General features: G+C 35.7%; 1 protein-coding gene across 1 annotated transcript in view; it reads left to right on the top strand.

Moving 5' to 3' along the window:
- The window catches only part of LOC145991789 (dynein axonemal heavy chain 7-like), a 208,974-nt gene that overhangs the window by 113,071 nt on the left and 76,399 nt on the right, over positions 1-19,504 (top strand). Inside the window, exons 34-44 of the mRNA XM_083127839.1 lie at positions 215-381; positions 1,138-1,330; positions 3,833-4,038; positions 4,745-4,901; positions 7,342-7,520; positions 8,158-8,321; positions 8,722-8,912; positions 11,238-11,432; positions 12,887-12,931; positions 16,634-16,752; positions 19,096-19,273. Coding sequence (XP_082983965.1) covers positions 215-381; positions 1,138-1,330; positions 3,833-4,038; positions 4,745-4,901; positions 7,342-7,520; positions 8,158-8,321; positions 8,722-8,912; positions 11,238-11,432; positions 12,887-12,931; positions 16,634-16,752; positions 19,096-19,273 — 1,794 coding nt within the window. The remainder of the gene's footprint in view (positions 1-214; positions 382-1,137; positions 1,331-3,832; positions 4,039-4,744; positions 4,902-7,341; positions 7,521-8,157; positions 8,322-8,721; positions 8,913-11,237; positions 11,433-12,886; positions 12,932-16,633; positions 16,753-19,095; positions 19,274-19,504) is intronic.

Below are 19,504 nucleotides of genomic sequence, written 5' to 3'. Positions count from 1 at the left end.
TGGAGTTCTTTATTGCTTTAATTTTGATAGGAAGTTTTATTTTTTATTATTATTTTTTTTTGTGAGACTAGTAGATTTAAAATTTTGATTTCAATCTAAATATTAGGAATGCTATTTCTGATCACAGATTATTTCACATAGACACAGAATTGAAAATTTAGACTTTTCAAACTAGATTAGTTATTCATCAGATTGCAAACATTCTGTATTTCAGGAATTGATTATTTCCAAACTAGACAAAAGAAGAAAGGATTTGTATAGTGCACCAAGGAATAAGATCTGTGCCATATTTGTTGATGATTTGAACCTGCCCCTGAAGGAACAATATGGAGCTCAACCACCTATTGAACTTCTGAGACAGTACATGGATCATGGATATTGGTAACTAATTTTCTTTTCTCATCTGATGAAACTACTTTTATAAACAGCTCACTTCTGTCTCCAGTAATTTTTTCAGGCTGCTAGTGTCAGGATTTTTGAGAAAGTATTACATGTAACCATAGCTGCACTGAGGATTTTAAGGGAGCTGATAATGAAGGTGAGCTACTGAAAAAAACATTTTGAATAGATTTATGAAAAGGAAAATAAAGTAAATTAATTACAATGGCCTGGAAAATCTGGAAAAGTAAGATAATTTGTTTTGGCAAAATTAGTGGAATTAATGAAGCATTTTCTGGCTCTGAGGCTTCCTTCATGATGAGAATTTGACAGTGAGTGAGTGAGTGAGTAAGTGGAATTTGAATTCATGTATATTTGATGTTAGTATGCAGTAAATGTTTCAATTAAATGCAAATATTATAAAATAAATACTGTACATACTAAGCTTCACACTGAATATACTTCTTTCTTGTGAACTGCTAAACATTCAACAAAACTGTTGTGAAAATTGAAAATTGTTACTACCAAATGATTATGTCACAATAAATCTTGATCTCTAGTGTAGTTATATTTATTTATCAGCCCTGACAAGCATATTACTATGTTACTTTGCTATGCATTATCATATGCATCATCAAACTGCCATTTTTCTAAAAATTTAAGTTAATTATATTACTTTCCAAGTAATGACTATTCATTGAGTCAGACAACTAAGTCCATGATATGTTGAATTTATAACATAATATCTTTCTCCGCCAGGTTTGATTTAACTGATCGATTTAAACTTACTTTGCAAGACGTGCTGCTAATTTCTGCAATGGGACCTCCTGGTGGCAGTCGTCAAGACATAACACTTCGATACCTTCGACATTTTAATGTAGTTTCTATAAATCCATTTTCAGATGAAAGTATGATCAAGATATTTCATACAGTGTTATTTCTAGGATTGCAGGTAAATATAAAACACAATTTAAATAATACTCTTTTCAGTTATTTAATTTGGTCTTTGGTGCCAAACTATCATATTTGATTGTTTAACCTTATAGATAATTTTTACTTATTTGTAAATTTAAATCATCATATTTATCAATGTTGAAGATGATTTACGCTTATATTTAAAAAAAATATCAGGATAATCATGAGTAACTGTAGGCTTTTAACCTTTATTGGAAGGAGCCTCATGTGCCTGGAAAGCCTCTCTGGCTGGGACTTTTCAAGCACGCACTTTTCAAACTTGCCATGGAAAAAATAAAAATAAATATAAAAAAGGAGATACTTTTAACTGATCTGAAATTTATAGATTGTACCTTCCAATAATACAAGTTAAAGGAAGAAGAACAAAATCGAAATTTCATAAAAAACATTTTTTATGAGGCTCAGTCAATAAATAATGAGGCAGAGGATATTTCACGGTACTTACGTAACGAACCTGAAAAGTATTGTCTGCCACTGTTTAGGCATTTATCCCATTGTGACACCAGTCGCAAAATGGCATGTTAGTAGAACTCCTTTGGCTGCTGTTGGAACCAATTGTGCATGTACTCCTTGACTTCATCATCCGATTGAAACAGTTGTCTCCGCAGTGCTTTTTTTTTTAGCTCACCGAAGACGTGGAAGTCACATGGAGACAGATCTGGACTATAGAGGGGGTGGCTCAGGACTTTCCACTTGAATTTTTTCAGACATTCCTTTGTTGTGTTGGCTGTGTGTTTAGCGTTGTCATGCAATAGGATGACACCACGAGATAGGTGATCAGGACGTTTCGAATTGATTGCCTTCCTGAGCTTCATTAACGTTTCACAATACCGCTGGGCATTGACCGTAGCTCCATGCTCCAGGAAGTCGACGAAGAGCGGTCCCTTGCGATCGAAGAAGAACGAAAGCATGACCTTGCTGGCACTAGTGTGGAGGGTCTTAAACTTTTTTGGTGGAGGGGAATCTGCATGCTTCCAAACACTGAATGACTGGACACGGCCGCTGCTCGGTTAGCAGCCTTTGCGCATATCTTGCCAGACATGTAACGCCATTTTGCAGGAAATCGCGCACAAATCAGTTTCGTCACACCTGCACCTCCATTTCGAGCATCGACTCATTTCCAACTACCATAGTTTAGGTGTAATATCCTCTGCCTCGTTATTTATTGACTGAGCCCAATATTTGACACTCCCCAGTGGCTACCATAATAGACAACAGACAACCATGCAAAGTTTCTTTGAAAATAAGCTGGTACTTCTTGGGGAAAAAATAACACTTGTAAGATATGTATAACAATGTATAATTTCCAGAATTTCACTTTTTGTGTTGGCCATATGGATGGTGGATGGAGCAGATTTACAGGAAAGCATGACAAAACACCATTCATTGAGGAGACGTAATGCCTGTGCCCCAATATTGAAAAGAAGAGCTGAAATTAAACATTTCCGAAAGCCGTAATTTTGGCAAATGTAAAAATTTGAACCTTTGCCCCTGTGTCCTCCCTGGACCCCTATTATTCACATATTGTTGACTTGTTCTTTTGTTCTCATTATTACATGGGAAACTGAAATAAATCAGTAAAAAGTGGTGGTTGAGGAGTTATAGTTGATTTTGTAAGATCTATCCTATAATACTCACAGGGAGAAATGAAGAAAGTTTACTTTCCCTTGGTAGACAAGGCTTACTATTAAGAGGCCATAATGCGGGGGCAAAAATTGCCGCCATTGCTGCTCCAATTCGTATTACACTTGAATAGTATCTAAGATTAATAAATAACATTATAGAAATATTTCAAACATATACCTGTTTTCTGTATGTTCATGCTTTGCTATTATATTTTTTTTTATTATTTTGTATGTCTGTGTGAATTTTCATGGTGCACCCTTTGAAAACTGCTGTGATAAATCAATACTCTGATGTGCCTATGTTGGCTAATAGCAAGATAGTACTGCTTAATCTGTCCCATTCCTACTGACATGTGATTCACAGCTTTACGGAAAATACCCCTATTTGCTAATATTGTCAGATAACCACCATGGTAGAAAAGGATACAAAGCCTTAACTTCACCATGATAAACAAGACATAATAAATAAAAAAAATTATCCCCATTCTAAATACATTCATAAATTTCGCTTATTTTTTTTCATGTTATTTTACATAACATTTAGCAAGGTGGAATCCTACTTTCTTACATTCCTATGGATGGATGGACTGGCAGACAGACAAGTGGATGGATGGAGAGAGGAACCTCGATTTTACAAATTTCAGGGAACCAAGTTGAATAAACTCAAAATGTAGGAAAGTGTAATACATGGGAAAATTTTATAAAATTTTGCTATGTTCTGACTTTCAAGATTGTATAATACAGGAGAATGTATTGTCTGCATGTATGTTTTTTGTGTTGGTATTGGAATTGGAAGTGGTTCCAAGAAATGTTTGGCAGGTATATTTTGCACATTGTTTATTTTTCTTTCCTAGAATAATGGATTTGGACCCAATATTTCAGCTGTAGCCAATAACATGGTCTTGGCTACAATGAATGTGTACAAGTCTGCTTCACAGCAACTTCGTCCAACTCCAGCAAAATCACACTATATTTTCAATTTAAGAGATGTTGCAAGAATTGTTCAGTGTTGTGCACTACTTAAAAAGGAGTCAGGTGATGACATGAAGATGCTTACCAGGTAAGATGTGCATATTTGTACCAAGAGATTCTTTTACAGGTTTTAGATGATTTTTTTAAACATTTTGTAAACCTTTGATATTAAAAATGAGATCAAATTAGAACACATACCTTGTTTTCCCTCCGAATATTCAGGCCAACATCGATCGTTCTTCAGGGGCAAGAGAAAAGAATGAGAAAGGTAGATGCAAGGAATGACTAATTTCTTCAGTGACATGATCAGGTAATCAAGTTTTTATCCCTTTTAACTATTTTAACCATGTTTTTTACCCTTCTATGACTGAATCTTTTTTTTTCATCCCAGAAAAATGGACGGAGGTTGGTCTGAAAATTCAGAGAACAGAACAAGATACGTGTACTCATGATGGATGTAGTTAATGCAGTTTAGAATTACTCACGTGGAAAGACAAAATTTCACGTGAGTAAGATACGTGGTTTTTAATTTGTTGAGGACACTTGGCATAAAATACCAACTTTAAAAAAATATTTGAAAATGATTTAGAAAGGGTTTACTCTCTTTTTAGAAGTAGAATAACTCACTATTGTTGTATAAACGAACTGAAGGCAATTTCAGTTTATGACAATATAAAATTTTAACATCAAAGTTTAAACATTAAATTTGCTTATTACAAATGTTTTGAATATTAAGATAGAAGTAATGCTATATTTATTAGTGAGTCATAAACATATGTGTTTTTGTATTACAGATTATGGGTACATGAAATCTTACGAGTTATCTATGATAGACTTATTGATGCAGAAGACAGAGCTTGGCTGTATAACAAGATAAGGGATGGTATGGAAACTTATTTCAGAGAAAAATATGATGATGTTTTTGAAGACTTAGCTGGTGAAGGAAAACGTGTAAGTGATTATATTCCTTCTCACTGCATAATATTGTTGTGTTAATAACAATAAGTAGAGGCACATATTTTTGGTAAATAAAAAAGCAAAATTTCAGTACAAAAACAGTCAATTTTGGGTTCAAAAGTGGTAAGTAAAATTACATTTCGGTGTTATAGCGGTGAAAAATTGGATCAAAAGCAGTATATAAAGTGACATTTTGGTTTTAAAATTCAGACTATAATCCTAAATTTGATTTAAAAACTGCACTTATTACACAAAATACACATATCCCTTCTAATAGTACGAGGGTCATTTTTTTTAAGCCTCCGATGGACCATAAAAATAAGTCAAGTGTAAGTAACAAAATGAATTTATTATCAAAAGTTATGTACATACCTGGTTACTTTTCGACATACAGGCATTTGTCATATCGTGGGATGAGCTTTCCAAGCCTCTCTGCGAAGAATGTTGCCGCCAGTGATGTGAGATGGGCCTGAACGTTCCTTTGAAGCTCCTCATTGATGTGGAAGCTTTGGCCTCCTAGCCAGTTCTTCAATGCAGGGAAGAGATGAAAATCACTCGGCATTAGGTTGGGGCTATACGCCGGGTCATCAAACACTTCCCATTTATATTGCTCCAGAAGGTGTTGGGTTCACCGAGTCATTTTCATCTCTTCCCTGCATTGAAGAACTGGCTAGAAGGCCAAAGCTTCCACATCAATGAGGAGCTTCAAAGCAACATTCAGGCCCATCTCACATCACTGGTGGCAACGTTCTTCGCAGAGAAGATCGAAAAGCTCATCCCACAATATGACAAATGCCTGTATCTTAACGACGATTATGTCGAAAAGTAACCAGGTATGTACATAACTTTTGATAATAAATTCATTTTGTTACTTACACTTGTCTTATGTTTATGGTCCATCAGAGGTTGAAAAAAAAGGCCCTCGTACATTATTTATTTTATTCCTGTATAAAGGAGTCTATATTTTCTTCTCAAATATTTACAGCAGAATTAATCAATTATCCATGAATTGCATAACTCACAGGATAATTCAAACTTCAGAAAGTGTCGTGTCGGTAAATAAAGTATAAATTTTGTGTAATTTCGTGAGGAAATATGGTATGAAACTGCACCTCACACCTTTCAGAAACATGAAATATTAACATTACGATGTGTTATTTCACATTTCATATTTTCATCAAAAATTAAATATGCATGCCTCTACCAATAAGCCATCCCTTTCCCTGCCCCTCTAATCTCTCCCTCATTCTTTGTGTGTGTGTGTGTGTGTGTGTGTGTGTCTGTCTGTCTGTCTGTCTGTTTCTCTCTCTCTCTCTCTCTCTCTTTCTCTTATTTTTGAAAGTGCTCAAAATGGAATATTTTTTCCTTTGTACATAATTAGATGTGCAGGAAACTTAAGAACAAATTTTACTTTATTTTCACTTCATTTAACAGTGTTAAGATCATGAGCCAAAATGAAAGAGAAATGTGAAAAGTCATTTAAATGTTAAAATTACATTACATTTTAATTCCCTTCAATATCAGTGAGACTCAAAATCCAGTCAGTGGAATGATAACTACAGCACTGTTTTTATTCAGAAACAACATTTTTTTTACACGTAAATTATTTTTAACTATTTGATGCACTATCACAAAAGTGCAAAAATTATTTGTACTTACATTCAACTGATGGTGTTGCCGTTTTAAGGTACCTTCAAATTTAATCTGAAACTCTCATTCTGTAACTCTGCTAAGCCACTGGTACCACTAATACTATTCTTTTATTTTAATACCTTGATGAAAGAAGAGTACAGTGGATACAAGATTACCAAAATTAAGAATATAATATAGTTTTCAAGCAAGATATAAAAGAGAGAGAGATTGGTTATGATGATTAAATTATATCACGTTGCTAGGTTCTTTGCATGTGCATTGCAGATGGCTATAGGGTTTGATATAATTAAATTTGTACAAAAAGAATAATTTGCCACTAATTAGTGATTGTATTCATATCATCTACCTGTGCTTCATATCTGCTGTTTCAGCCTGTCTTATCAAAACAGATAATAAAGATATTTTTTTTTAAAGAAAATGTTGTTTTCGTTGGCTTGGAGATTGCTATTTCTTGTAATTTCGTTGTAATTTATTTGAGTTTGGTTAATTTACCTAACTATTTATTTTAATTTGTTTTGTTTTGTCTTATTTGTTTTTATGGTGAATCTTCAGTCTTCCACCATGACCCCTTTTAGTCCAACAAAGCTTCAAAATATAACAAAACTTTATTCATGACTCTAATTAACTATTCATTAATCTTTTAATCATAGAAGAGTAAGACATAATTAAAGGAATTTTGCTGATGTGGATTGAAATTTGACTATTTAACATTTATGAACATTTTGTGTTATTATTTTTTTAATTCAACATAATTAGATTGATCAATTTAATTATTTTGCAGCCTAGTGAGGATACTTTGAGAGATCTATTCTTTGGAAATTACATGGATCCAAATGCTGTAGGAAATGACAGAAGATATGAAGAGGTTACAGACTTTGATCAGTTTTGTGAAGTTTCACTTCTGGGCTTACAGGATTATAACACTATGAACAAAAGAAAGATGGATCTTGTGTTGTTTAGGTAGATATAGAGATTTTATATTTTCTTTAATGATCAATGGATGCTGTTAAATATACATACAACTAATATACCATTTTTATAGTTTTAATTTTATAAGCAACTACAGTTGTTTCTTTACTAGGTAATTGAAACACCATACACACTTAATAAATATACTTCATATTGTATCCTGTGTGGAATAGAGGCATGTTCAGAAAAATATTGCCAATGAACTCCTTAATATCATAAATCATAGATTGCAAAGTAATATACCATTACTTTAAGTAATTTTTATTTTATTTTTCATGCAACGTGTCATCTGGCTTTCCCAGAACTTTCTTAAGCCAAGATAACGACACAACACAATGAAACCACTTAAAATAACCATATATTTTTTTGCATCTATAAAAAGTGGTTATGTGAACCTTGAAGAAGAACCTAAATCATAGATTTACAGTGGAAAATCAATTTTATGTTTTTCAGTAAGTCAAGATGAAAAAAACTGAAAAATGTAAAATCTAGGGTAATTTTGTAATGTTATGGTTTATTATGACCATCAGGATTGAAATTATAACCTAGTATCAGAATTTTACTGTATTAATGATAATAATAATCATCAGTAATATCAGAATGAATAATAGCTCATGTATAATTTCAGGTATGCACTGGAGCATTTGTCTCGTGTATGCAGAATGCTTGCCATGCGAAATGGGAATGGGTTACTTGTTGGCGTTGGAGGCTCAGGCAGACAGTCAATTACAAGACTTGCTGCAAGCATGTCTGGTTGTACCTTATTTCAACCTGAGATATCAAAAGAATATGGTATGTATAATGAGTTTGTCTTGTGGGCTTTGTGGAAATTTGATGAGAATCAAAATTATATAAAAAAGTATAAGTTAACCAAAAAAAATACTCTTGTAACATAGTTTTAACTTGTTGTGGCATGCTTGTCCATAACATTCATTTTAACTGTAACGGAATTTTTGAGATATACTTTTCACATGGTGACAGAAACAGACAATGTTTGATGACTAAGCATGTCATTGTGTTGCAGTCTCTGCTAGGCTCCTTCGTGATGTTGCCGTTAGGTTGGAACACCAGGCAGATAGCACTAGTAGTTCAAATAATCAAGAATTATCCAGACAAACCTTTTTTTTTCCAATTTTTCACTAGACAGTAATAACATTTCCAGTTATACATTGCCTCATTTATTACTTTCTAGGCACAAATGAGTTTAGGGAGGATATTAAAAAGGTGTTGAAATTATCTGGTGTCCTGGGGAAGCATGCAGTTTTGCTGATGACTGACTCTCAGATGAAGGAAGAGTCATTCCTTGAAGATGTTGACTCACTGTTGAACTCTGGAGAAGTTCCAAATTTATATGCGATGGATGAAAAGCAAGAAATTTTAGAGGTATGCTCATCCTCAGTCTAATCTGCCTTTACACATTACTGTAATTAATTATAAAAATTATAAAAATTATAAAAATATAAAAATTGTAGAAACTCTTAACCTACCAGTTTCGTTGAAGCTAAAACTACTGTAACTTACTGTTGATTGTTAACTCTTGTTATCTTGTACGAGGGACGTTCCGAATGTAAGTTTTGTCATTTTTTTCACAGTAAAGCTTAATTACAATCAGAAGAATACAATGTCATAACAAAATACAATCTTTTGGTTATTTTTTCACATAGTCGCCACCGACATTGATACATTTGTCGTAAAGTGAAATCAATTTCAAGAAACCCTCCTGGTAAAAATCGGTGCCCAGCGATTTAAGGAAGTTCTTCACAGCCTGTTGCACCTCTTCGTTGCTTCTGAAGTGACGTCCCAATAGTGCTGACTTCAACGCAGGAAAAAGGTGGAAGTCTGATGGGGCAAGATCGGGGTTGTATGCCGGGTGATTCAATCTCTCCCATCCCAGATGATGAATGTGTTCTGCAGTGACCCTTGCTGTGTGGGGTCTTGCATTGTCGTCCAAGAACAACCTCGACTCAAGAGCCTGGTATCTTGCGTCGAATGGCGGACTTCGGTTTGCTTAGTGTGTGGCAATAGCATGCCGCATTGACGGACCCTGTAGTGAGGTAATCAAACAAAATGACACCCTTCACGTCCCAGAACACTGTCAGCATAATCTTCCCTGTGGACTGCGACACTTTGATTTTTTTCAGGATGGGTGAGCTGGGATGTTTCCATGTCATTGAGGCGGACTTGGTCTCTGAGGTAAAGTTGTGCACCAATGTCTCATTGGCTGTGATGATCCTCAACAGGAAGTCATTCCCCTCGCGCTCGTACCACATCAAGTGTTCGAGGCATATTGCCATTCTTGCAGTCTTGTGCTCAGGGGTGAGGTTTCTCGGCACCCATCTTGCCGACACCTTCCGATATCCCAACAAGTCGTGAATCATGTGGTGAGCTTCAGCACGTCCAACACCCAGTGTGGATGCGACTTCATACACAGTTACGTGCCTGTTGGCTAACACCATTTCCTGTACTCTGTCGACGTTTGTTGCAGTCGTGGATGTGGAAGGGCACCCAGATCGGTCTTCATCTTCCACACACTGCCTTCCTTCATTAAACATTGAACACCAGCACCCAACCATCTGATGGGACATGACGTCATCTCCATAGATGCTCTGTAGGCGTCGATGAATATCTGAAACACTAGTCCCACGTGCCCATTCATAGCACACGACAACACGCACTTCCATTTGTGACCATGTTTCCAGCACATGTCTTTCTGCCATACTGGTTTGGACTCAAATGAGCTTGAGCACGTCGGTCTGCTGCTTATCTCTATTCTTCGGCACTCTGCACATGCACCATCACTCCTCTGCTCTCGCTCCTCCCGTCGTGAATTCAGAAATGATTGTCTTTTGTTATGGCAATGTGCTATAACAATAACTTTGCAATACAGCTTCCCTGTGAAAAAAAAATGACGAAACTTACTTTCGGAATGTCCCTCGTAATTAAGGTTCCCTTTTTCCGGTTCCAGTCAGATTGGTGGCCGAGCATGTACACTGTAGGCTACTTTCAATCTCACACAGGTTTGAATCCCAGCCTGAGCATGGGTGTTAATTGTGAGTCTCCTTTCATCAGTCTCGTCTTATCATCAGTCATGGTTCATCTCGATTAGCCAAAAGTGACATAAAAGTAATAAAATTATGAAATATCAGTTTCTAATGACAATGATTTATGCCACACTTTAAACTGTAGTCTAGACTGATTATCCTTCCAATGCATAAAGTGGACTTAAATGAAGAACTTGTAGTGCATTTTCACATGCACCAATAAGATCATTGTCATCTCCAACACCAAGTTTAATGCAGGTTAGTGGTCCAACTGGGTATGCACCTGGATATTAATAATTTTAATAAAATCTTGCATTGACATACTTGCCGTCAGACCAATGGGCAGCTGAAGCATGACCTTCACTATGACTGAGATCGAGAATGTGTGGAGCCTTACCTCCACAACAAGTACATGTCTTCATGATATGGTAGAACCTTGCAATTTTTACCTTGTGATTCTTCCAGCAAATTAGTTGTAAAAAAGAATTTACCAAATTTAATTTAATATGGGAGATGGTGTTTTTTTCTGACTAGACCCAACAATGTGTCTGCACAGAAATACAAGTTTAAGATTTACTGTTGCTGCCAAAATGTGCTGGGTGGAGGTGAGGAGACACACACATTAAAATTTATTGATATTGACATGTATTTTAAACTTCTGTTTCAGATGGTGACCTTGGCTGCTCAGGGTGGAAATAGAAATTTGGATATCAGTCCATTGGCAGTTTTCCGATTTTTCATAAATAGAAGCAAAGACAACATGCACATAATCCTATGTTTCAGTCCACTAGGCAACACGTTTAGGAAGTGGTTGATAAGTTTTCCATCCCTAATAAATTGCTGCACAATTGATTGGTTTCATGTAAGTAGCACATGTGCGTGAATTTTGTATTTTGATTTTAAACACTTTCTCTGTTGCAAGTATAATTTAGATCTATTGAAATAACTACACTTAATGATGATGCCTGTTTACCTATTCAGAAGATTGAATTAATACACAAGTAATTCATTTGTTCAGCAATGGAAATTTAATACCTCTACAAACATTTTGTTGAAACACAACTGAAAGAACAAAAAATGTATAATATTTTAGATCACAAGTGTGATTCCCTAAAATTACAGATTCATTGTTACCCTTTTGTCATAATGCAGTTCATAACTGATTAGTCTGCCATTGGCAAATATCTAAAATAAGCACTTCTCTTTGCAGTTTTTCTTGCAATGTTTATTTAATGCAAGAAGTGAAAAAGTAGAGGAAAATTGAGAGGTAAATAATTCATTCTTCATGGTTGATAATTTATTTTTCCCAATATGCAGTATATCTATTAAAAACACTCCACTGATAAACATACTAGTACTTCCAATTTCTTTATTGAATTAAAAATAATAATAATGCAAAATTTACCTTTGTTAAGAGGATGGAAATTAACATATTGCAAAGACATATTGTGTCACTGTAGAGAAAAATAAAATGTCGCGCAGAAACCACATTATTTTAATTATTTTTTTAATCATCAGGATCTTCAAAAACTCCAATATGTGCTCAGCTGTGCTATGAAATATATACATAAACATTTTAATGTTAATTTCCTGTATTATACATATTTTTCAAAATCTCTCGAAGCTTTGTATTTTTTATCTGATGTGTCAAAACCAAATTGGTTTACAACATATTGCAAATACCTTCATTTTATGTAAAATAAAATACACAATACTTATAAATGAAATTTACTTGAAAAATCCAAAAGTTTCAGCAAATACATACTATTAGGGATGGGACAGATTAATTGGTACTCTATTTGTATCGACCTATGCCATATTGGTGTATAAATTTATCGGTAAAATTGCTGATTATCTTACCGATCTGATATATCTAAATATCTTATTATTTAGTGCAAAATTCTGCCATTTGGTTATTATTTTTATGGATAATCTCCATGCCCTACTTTTTCAAAAAGTAAATGTCTAAATATGCAACTTATTTTGCACTGCTGTCACCTGGAAACACACATTTATTAAGATCAAAGAACCATTCAGGTTCTTCAAGAATGATTTGGAATTTTGTATCAAATCGGTAGAATATCGTATCAAAATTTCATATCGGCCCATCCCTACATAATATATATACTACATGTATAAACATGCATAAGAAGAAATAAATTTTGAATACCATGTATGAATGATTTCAAATAATGACTTCTGAAAACAGAAACAGATACGTAATTGGAGATACCAAAATGTTGTATTTAGTTTTATATAAAAATCATGATATAAGAAAATGAGGTTTTCTTACATGTAGATTTACATTTTTTGTAGGCATACAAGCCTCTCATAATAGAGGGAAAGGAATATGAATTGGAGGTGGGAAAGTTACATATTTAATTCTTTCTGCATGGCACATGACAGAACATATTTCTTGCATGCATTTGTCATTGATGTTTTATCACTGGACAGATAATGGTGTCAGTTTGCACTTAAACTATGTTTTTCTATTTTTTTTGTTTGTAGTGATGACTTTAGTCTGTATCATAAGAAACAAAAGTAAATTTATTATGTACTTTCTATGTACATCATAATCAGAGGCATCATTTGAGAGATGTTGCCTATGTGAGAGGGCAAGACATTTGATGAACACTGTATAGTATTGTATGTTCTGCAGTTTTGCACTATGAATTCCATGCACAACATCAAGATTCAATGAGTTATAGGAGACTTGTGAAGGTAAATTCTTGTTTCTGTTCACTGCATGAAGTCATGACCTTCTGACATAAGAGCTGAGTGGCAATGAAGAGATTTTAGATTCAATGTGAGTTGTAAATATGCACTGTAAAAATAATGTAGATATATGTATGAATAAATGTGGTATATACAGTTAAGGTGTTCCTAAAAGAGCTGATATATTATGCCTCATGTTGTCAGCACCATAAAAATATCCATTCCAGGACAGTTACAACATGTCTTAATGTTTGCATGAATCTCGACCTTCATCAGGGCTAGAAGAGTTAAGCACAAGGCATGGTAAGATATTTAAATAGGTTAAGAGATATAAAATAAACTTGATCTAAGATTGTGTAGTTGCATGGATAGCCATTACTTTCACCTCCACGAAGTGGCAGCTGCCAACTGATCAGTCACTTTGCGGAGGCCCAGGTAATAGATGGCCCTTCTACAGTATGGCCGGAAAAGAAGTATACCGAAAGTGGCAACATTGTATACAGTCGGTAACTTTTGGTATAATTCTTTTCTGGCCATACTGTACCAACATGATCTTGGAACAAGTTCTTATTCATTTTAACATATTGTAAATCAATGTTATCTCTGTTTTAAGCTGTTACCATGTATGTACTTTTCCATCCCTGATGGAGAATTGAGATTAATCTGAAAATTAAAACAACCAAAGAAAGTACATGTTCTGACCATTGTCTATGTTAATTTTAGGAAGACCTTTACCAATGCTGGTAGAATAACACCATAAAATTTATCAGCAATCAAATATAAAATATCAAACCTTTAGTTTTCAAATTATCGTTACCCTCTTAATAAGTATATGTAATGAGATTGCTCTCAAGCTTTGCATCCATAGATAAACTACTAAGACTGAGCCAGTGCTGATGTATCGGGATTCATCAGTACTGCTCTTGCAAAGTTTTATTTCATAATAAATCGCCAATATGAGCCAGTATTTTCCCGGTGTCCAGCCATTCCATGGATCAACAAAGTGTTGACATTTTCTGAAGTCTGAATGTCCTGGAATTAGGCAAGATTCACAGTTTTAATTGGTTCTGCTCCAATTGTGTGTAATGTTCACCTCATCATTTAATATCATTACTTTTGAGATCTTTTGGGGGAGGGAGTGGCATGCATCTAATATAAATGTACAAGTTGCATTTCAAAAATAAGGACCGATTGATGATATCAAAGAAGGAAGGAAGTGTAGGAGCACTGTATTAGTGGTAACAAACATGTACATACGGGGTCTGACAGTTAACTTCACGAACCTATCCTAGAAAATAAGCTGCATAGCTTATTGCTGAATAGCTTCAAAGTACTCCCCTTGGGAAGCTAATCACCGATGACAGTACCTACTCCACCCTTCAAAGCAATTTTGGAACTCTGTTTCTAGAATGACCTTCAGAGCTGCCGCTGTATTAGCCTTAATGTCCTCAATGTCATCAAAATGTCTTCTTCCTTTCAAAACTTGTTTGATCTTCGGGTAAAGAGAGAAGTCATTGGGGGCAAGGTCAGGTGAGTATGGCAGGTGATCTACCAGAGTTATTTGTTTCCTGGCCAAAAACTCCTGTACAGGCTGTGCCGTGTGCACAGGCACATTGTTGTGATGCACGAGCCATGAGTTGTTGGTGAAAAGTTCCGGTCGTTTGCATCTCACTTTTTCACGCAACCTTTGCAGCACTCCCAAATAGTACACTTGGTTAACTGTTTGTCCTGGTGGTACAAATTCATAGTGAACAATCCCTCGGATATCAAGAAAGGTTATCAACAATGTTTTTATTTTTTATTTTGATCGACGGAACTTTTTTGGTTGTGGAGAATCAGGTGACCACTTTGTTTCAGGGTCATACACGAAGACCCAGTTTTCATCACCTATGATTATTCGGCCCAAAATATCATCCTGCCTCTCCAACAGGTCTGTGCACAGTTCAACCTTCCTTTGCTTTTGTTCATCGGTGAGCTCCTTTGGGACCATTTTGGCACACACTTTGTGCATGCCAAGGTCTTCAGTTAAAATTTTCCACACAGTTTCCATATCAATGTCACTTGGTCTGCTATGAATCTCATGGTCAGTCGCCGATTTGCACTCACAATTTGATGCATTTTGGCAATGTTTTCATCCGTTTGGCTCATTACTGGATGTCCTACCCTTTCTTCATCAGTTACTTGTTCCCTCTCCTCAGAAAATTGTTTAATCCATTTGTACACCGCTGTTTTCTTCATGGCATTCTCGCCATGCACCTGCACTAACATTTCCTGTAATTCACTCCCACTCTTGCCCAGTTTCACCAGAAATTTGATGTTTTTTCGTTGCTCTAATTCCAGCTCAGCTCTTTTCACGACAGCACACACACATACAATCACAAACAACAATGCATGCCACTCAGCACAAATCCGCCATGCATCAACGTGAACACTGCTGTGAGGCACTGAAATACCAAGGTTACAAAATGTTGTTACAGAGCAGCCTGTATAGTGCTGCCTTCAGCGCTAAATGGTGGCATGTTCGCGAACTTAATTGTCAGACCTCGTATCTACTTCATTTCTCAACATAGTCACCATTCTTTTTCAAGCAATTTTGGTACTGTTGAACAAGTTTTTTTATACCCTCTGCATAGAAGTTTGCCACTTGGAAGTTCAGCCAATCCAAGACTGTCATTTTCAACACCTCAGTTTCTTCAAATTGTCAAGCTGCAAACCACTTCTTGATGTGCAGGAAGATGTCATAGTCACTAGGTGTAAGGTCCGGACTATATGGAGAGTGATCAGAGCTCCCATTCAAGGGAACCATTCACAGGACACTATTGCCATACTTTTCCTTCACTCATTACATTCGAACCATATACTTCACACAATTCTTGGTGAATTTCGGCAGCATTGTGACCTTTAGCGTTAAGAAATCGAATCACAGACTGTAGTTCTCAACTAAAGGGATTATTTAATCATGCAAACTTTTTGACATGCTTTGTTTCAAAATATTCAGGAATTACATCAGAATATTGAAATACCTGTTGTGTGATCCAAAATCCACTTTTTCACACAATTCTGGTGCAATATAAATAGACACTTTGAATTTTGCATAATTTCCAGGATACTTATAGACACTGCGAAAGTGTAGCATTTTTGTGATCGAAAATTCCAAAAAAGTATCTGCTGGTTTAGGTTAATAAATTCCAACTTAAACTTCCTGATGACAAAAGTATCAGCCCATACCGATACATCAGAATTGGCATTGGCTCAGCCTAATATATGTTCTGTACTTTGTCCGTACATTCTTCAGATCATAAATGTATAACTTGGCAAAAAGATCCATGTGTATTTTTTAATTTTAAGGCTTGGCCTGAAGATGCCCTAGAAAAGATTGCACAAAAGTTCATGGAAGAGATAAACATTGATGACAGAATCAAACCATTGGCTGTGGATGCTTGCAAATACTTCCACGTAACTGCATGGTAATTATATTAATTATTGTTATTTCATTTTTAGTATTTCTGCAAAAATATCTTGACTCAAGGTGTCATCTCTCACAAAGAGAAAACTCCATATTCACTTTCACTAAATAGTAACCAGTGTTTCAGTGTTATGGGTACATTTTGGTAAATTATCCCAGAGAAAATACAGTATACGGGGTGATTCTAAAGGTAGGGTACAAATGAAAACCACAGATATCTCCCATGAAATAGAGACAAAAGTGCCCCTTCCACTTTGCTGAGAGATGCCTCCGTGAGTAGCTAGAAAACATGTGAAAATGAACTTCACACCGCTGTACAGCCAGTACCAGTGAAGATAGAAAGGTGTCACGGACCACTTTCCTTGCATTCTCGGTGTGTTTCTTCGTCTTACGTCATCCTCCCGTGGTTCTGCAACCCTGCACTATTTTTCTCGACTGCACTGCTTCAGTCATGGTGTTGGTTTCCCGCTGTGCAATTGTTACTTCATGCTTCATTGCTTCTTTTGTTCCTACCATTCTCGATCACTGCCCTTTCCCTTCACTTGTCTTGTGGGACACTCCTATTTCCTTTGTGGAACCCCAAGCGCATGCTTTGCGCAGCTGCCGCCTGGTGTTTTTCGGATGGGCGACTTTGGTGTTCCTTTTGACTTCTTTTATTCCGGCTTTCTATCTTCACTGGTACTGGCTGTACAGCGGTGTGAACTTTATTTTCACACATTTTCGGCGTTGTCTAGCTCCCCAGGGAGACATCTCTCGGCAAAGTGGAAGGGGCACTTTCGTCTCTATTTCATGGGAGGTATCTGTGGTTTTCATTTGTACCCTACGTTTAGAATCACCCTGTATGTATAAGGTGTATACAAGAGAGTGATCTGATTTTAGAAATACGTATTAATTCAGTAACTAGGTATCAGAATATTGTTTGTTCAAAAGTGTCTAGCAACGTAAAATTTTTTTATGACTAGAATTAGGAAGAAGCACATCAAAAGTTTCTGGGTGACCTTGAACGCGAATAGCCTCATTTCAGTAAGAAACAGTCCATCATTTGGTTCATTGAAACCAAATCATTTTTTACAGTTAAATACTTTTGCTGAATACGCATGTGCATCACCTATAGAAAAGAGTGCCAGTTGGTAAGAGGCCTACAGGATCTAAGGGGTAATTTGAATGGATTGGATCTGAAAGTTTTCTGTCCAGATGTTCACCCTTTTCTTTGTGGAGTTATGAAAAGTTTGGTCTCTGCAGACGTTACTCATGATCTTCACCATCCCCATCCGAAAGAAATGAAAAACTAGATGCAAACTTTGGAAAAGATAGATGCCTTCTGGACCATAGTGAAATCTACCAAACTTGAGCCGACCTCTGTGGTGGAATGGTTAGCACAGCATGGTATGATGCCAGGGGTCCCAGATTTGAATCCTGGCTTGAGCATGGATGTTCTTTTGAGTGTCCCTTTGTCATTTCATCATATCACTCGCTCATCCTCATCGTCGCAATTAGCCAAAAGTGGCAGAACAACAACGTAATATAACCTAATTCATTCAATCAATCAAGGTATCCCTTTTCATGAATTCTGGTCATCAAACTGCATTTTTTTATTCACCATCTACTATATTGGTTAAAACACCCTGAATTATTTTTATATATAAGGTACAACCTGTATTAAGACAACTTCATTGGCTCAGTTTTATATTTTGTGTTGTGTATTTAATTAACTAATTTTGTCCATAAGCAAAAATGTGGAATAGTTTATTTGGTGATGATGATTCTACCATCTGTTTCAAATTTGTGTTTGATGGCCAAGTTCTTTATGTGGTCAATTTGAGGTTTTGTCACCATGGGTTCCTGGTTTGAGTCCTGACCTGGTTTGTGAGCATCCCTTATGCCAGTGGCTCCCAAAGTGTGTACCACGGTACCGTGGCTGGCTTACAGGGGCACCGTGAAATGTTCCAAATATGTGCTTATTTAGTACTTTTAAAATATAAGACGTTTCTGAATTTGAAATATGTGTCTACTTCTTAACTTAAGACAAGCACCCCAAATACACTAACTGAGCATTGCAAGTGTTAGATAGACCTATATTCTGATTTGGGCACTGCGGAAAAATCTTGAAACACTAAAGGTGCCATAAAATGAAAAAGTTTGGGAACCCCTGCCTTATGCAATTTAATCTAATTTCCATTCTACTTCATCATTGTGATTAGCCAAAAAAAAGCAGGAAAGTGATGTAAGATAAGATAAATCTAAATATCATGGTCACCTAAAGTTAAATTTACAGTGTATAATATCACATTCTAAAACAAATAGGTATATACATGTCTCCACTAATAACTATATTCACTTCCAGCAATTTATCGGAGAAGTTATTGGCCACCACGGGAAGGCACATATATATTACACCCACATCATTCCTTGAACTTATTGCTTGTTTTAAAGATATAATGGAGAAAAAGCAGAATGAAGTAATGGCTGCTAAAAATAGATATTTAGGAGGCTTAGATCAACTTTTATTTGCTGCCGGACAGGTAGGATTTTCTTTATAATGTTTCTTCATTTATTTATTCTAGATAGGTTGAAATCTTAGATATTTATTTAGCTAGATGTACATTTTCCATAATTGTTAGAGTAATGTACATATGCAAATGTATGTATGTATGTATGTATCTGTGTGTGCGTGCGAATAAAGGTGTACCCACGGTCATTGTGACTGATTAGGCTCATTTTGAGTTTGTCAGGAATGAATCAGTTCTTTCATC

This window comes from Lepisma saccharinum, chromosome 8 (assembly GCF_977018435.1).
Source record: "Lepisma saccharinum chromosome 8, izLepSacc3.1, whole genome shotgun sequence".
NCBI classification, from domain to species: domain Eukaryota; kingdom Metazoa; phylum Arthropoda; class Insecta; order Zygentoma; family Lepismatidae; genus Lepisma; species Lepisma saccharinum.
The sequence above is the reverse complement of the archived record's forward strand: the minus strand, read 5'-3'. Positions and strand labels throughout refer to the sequence as shown.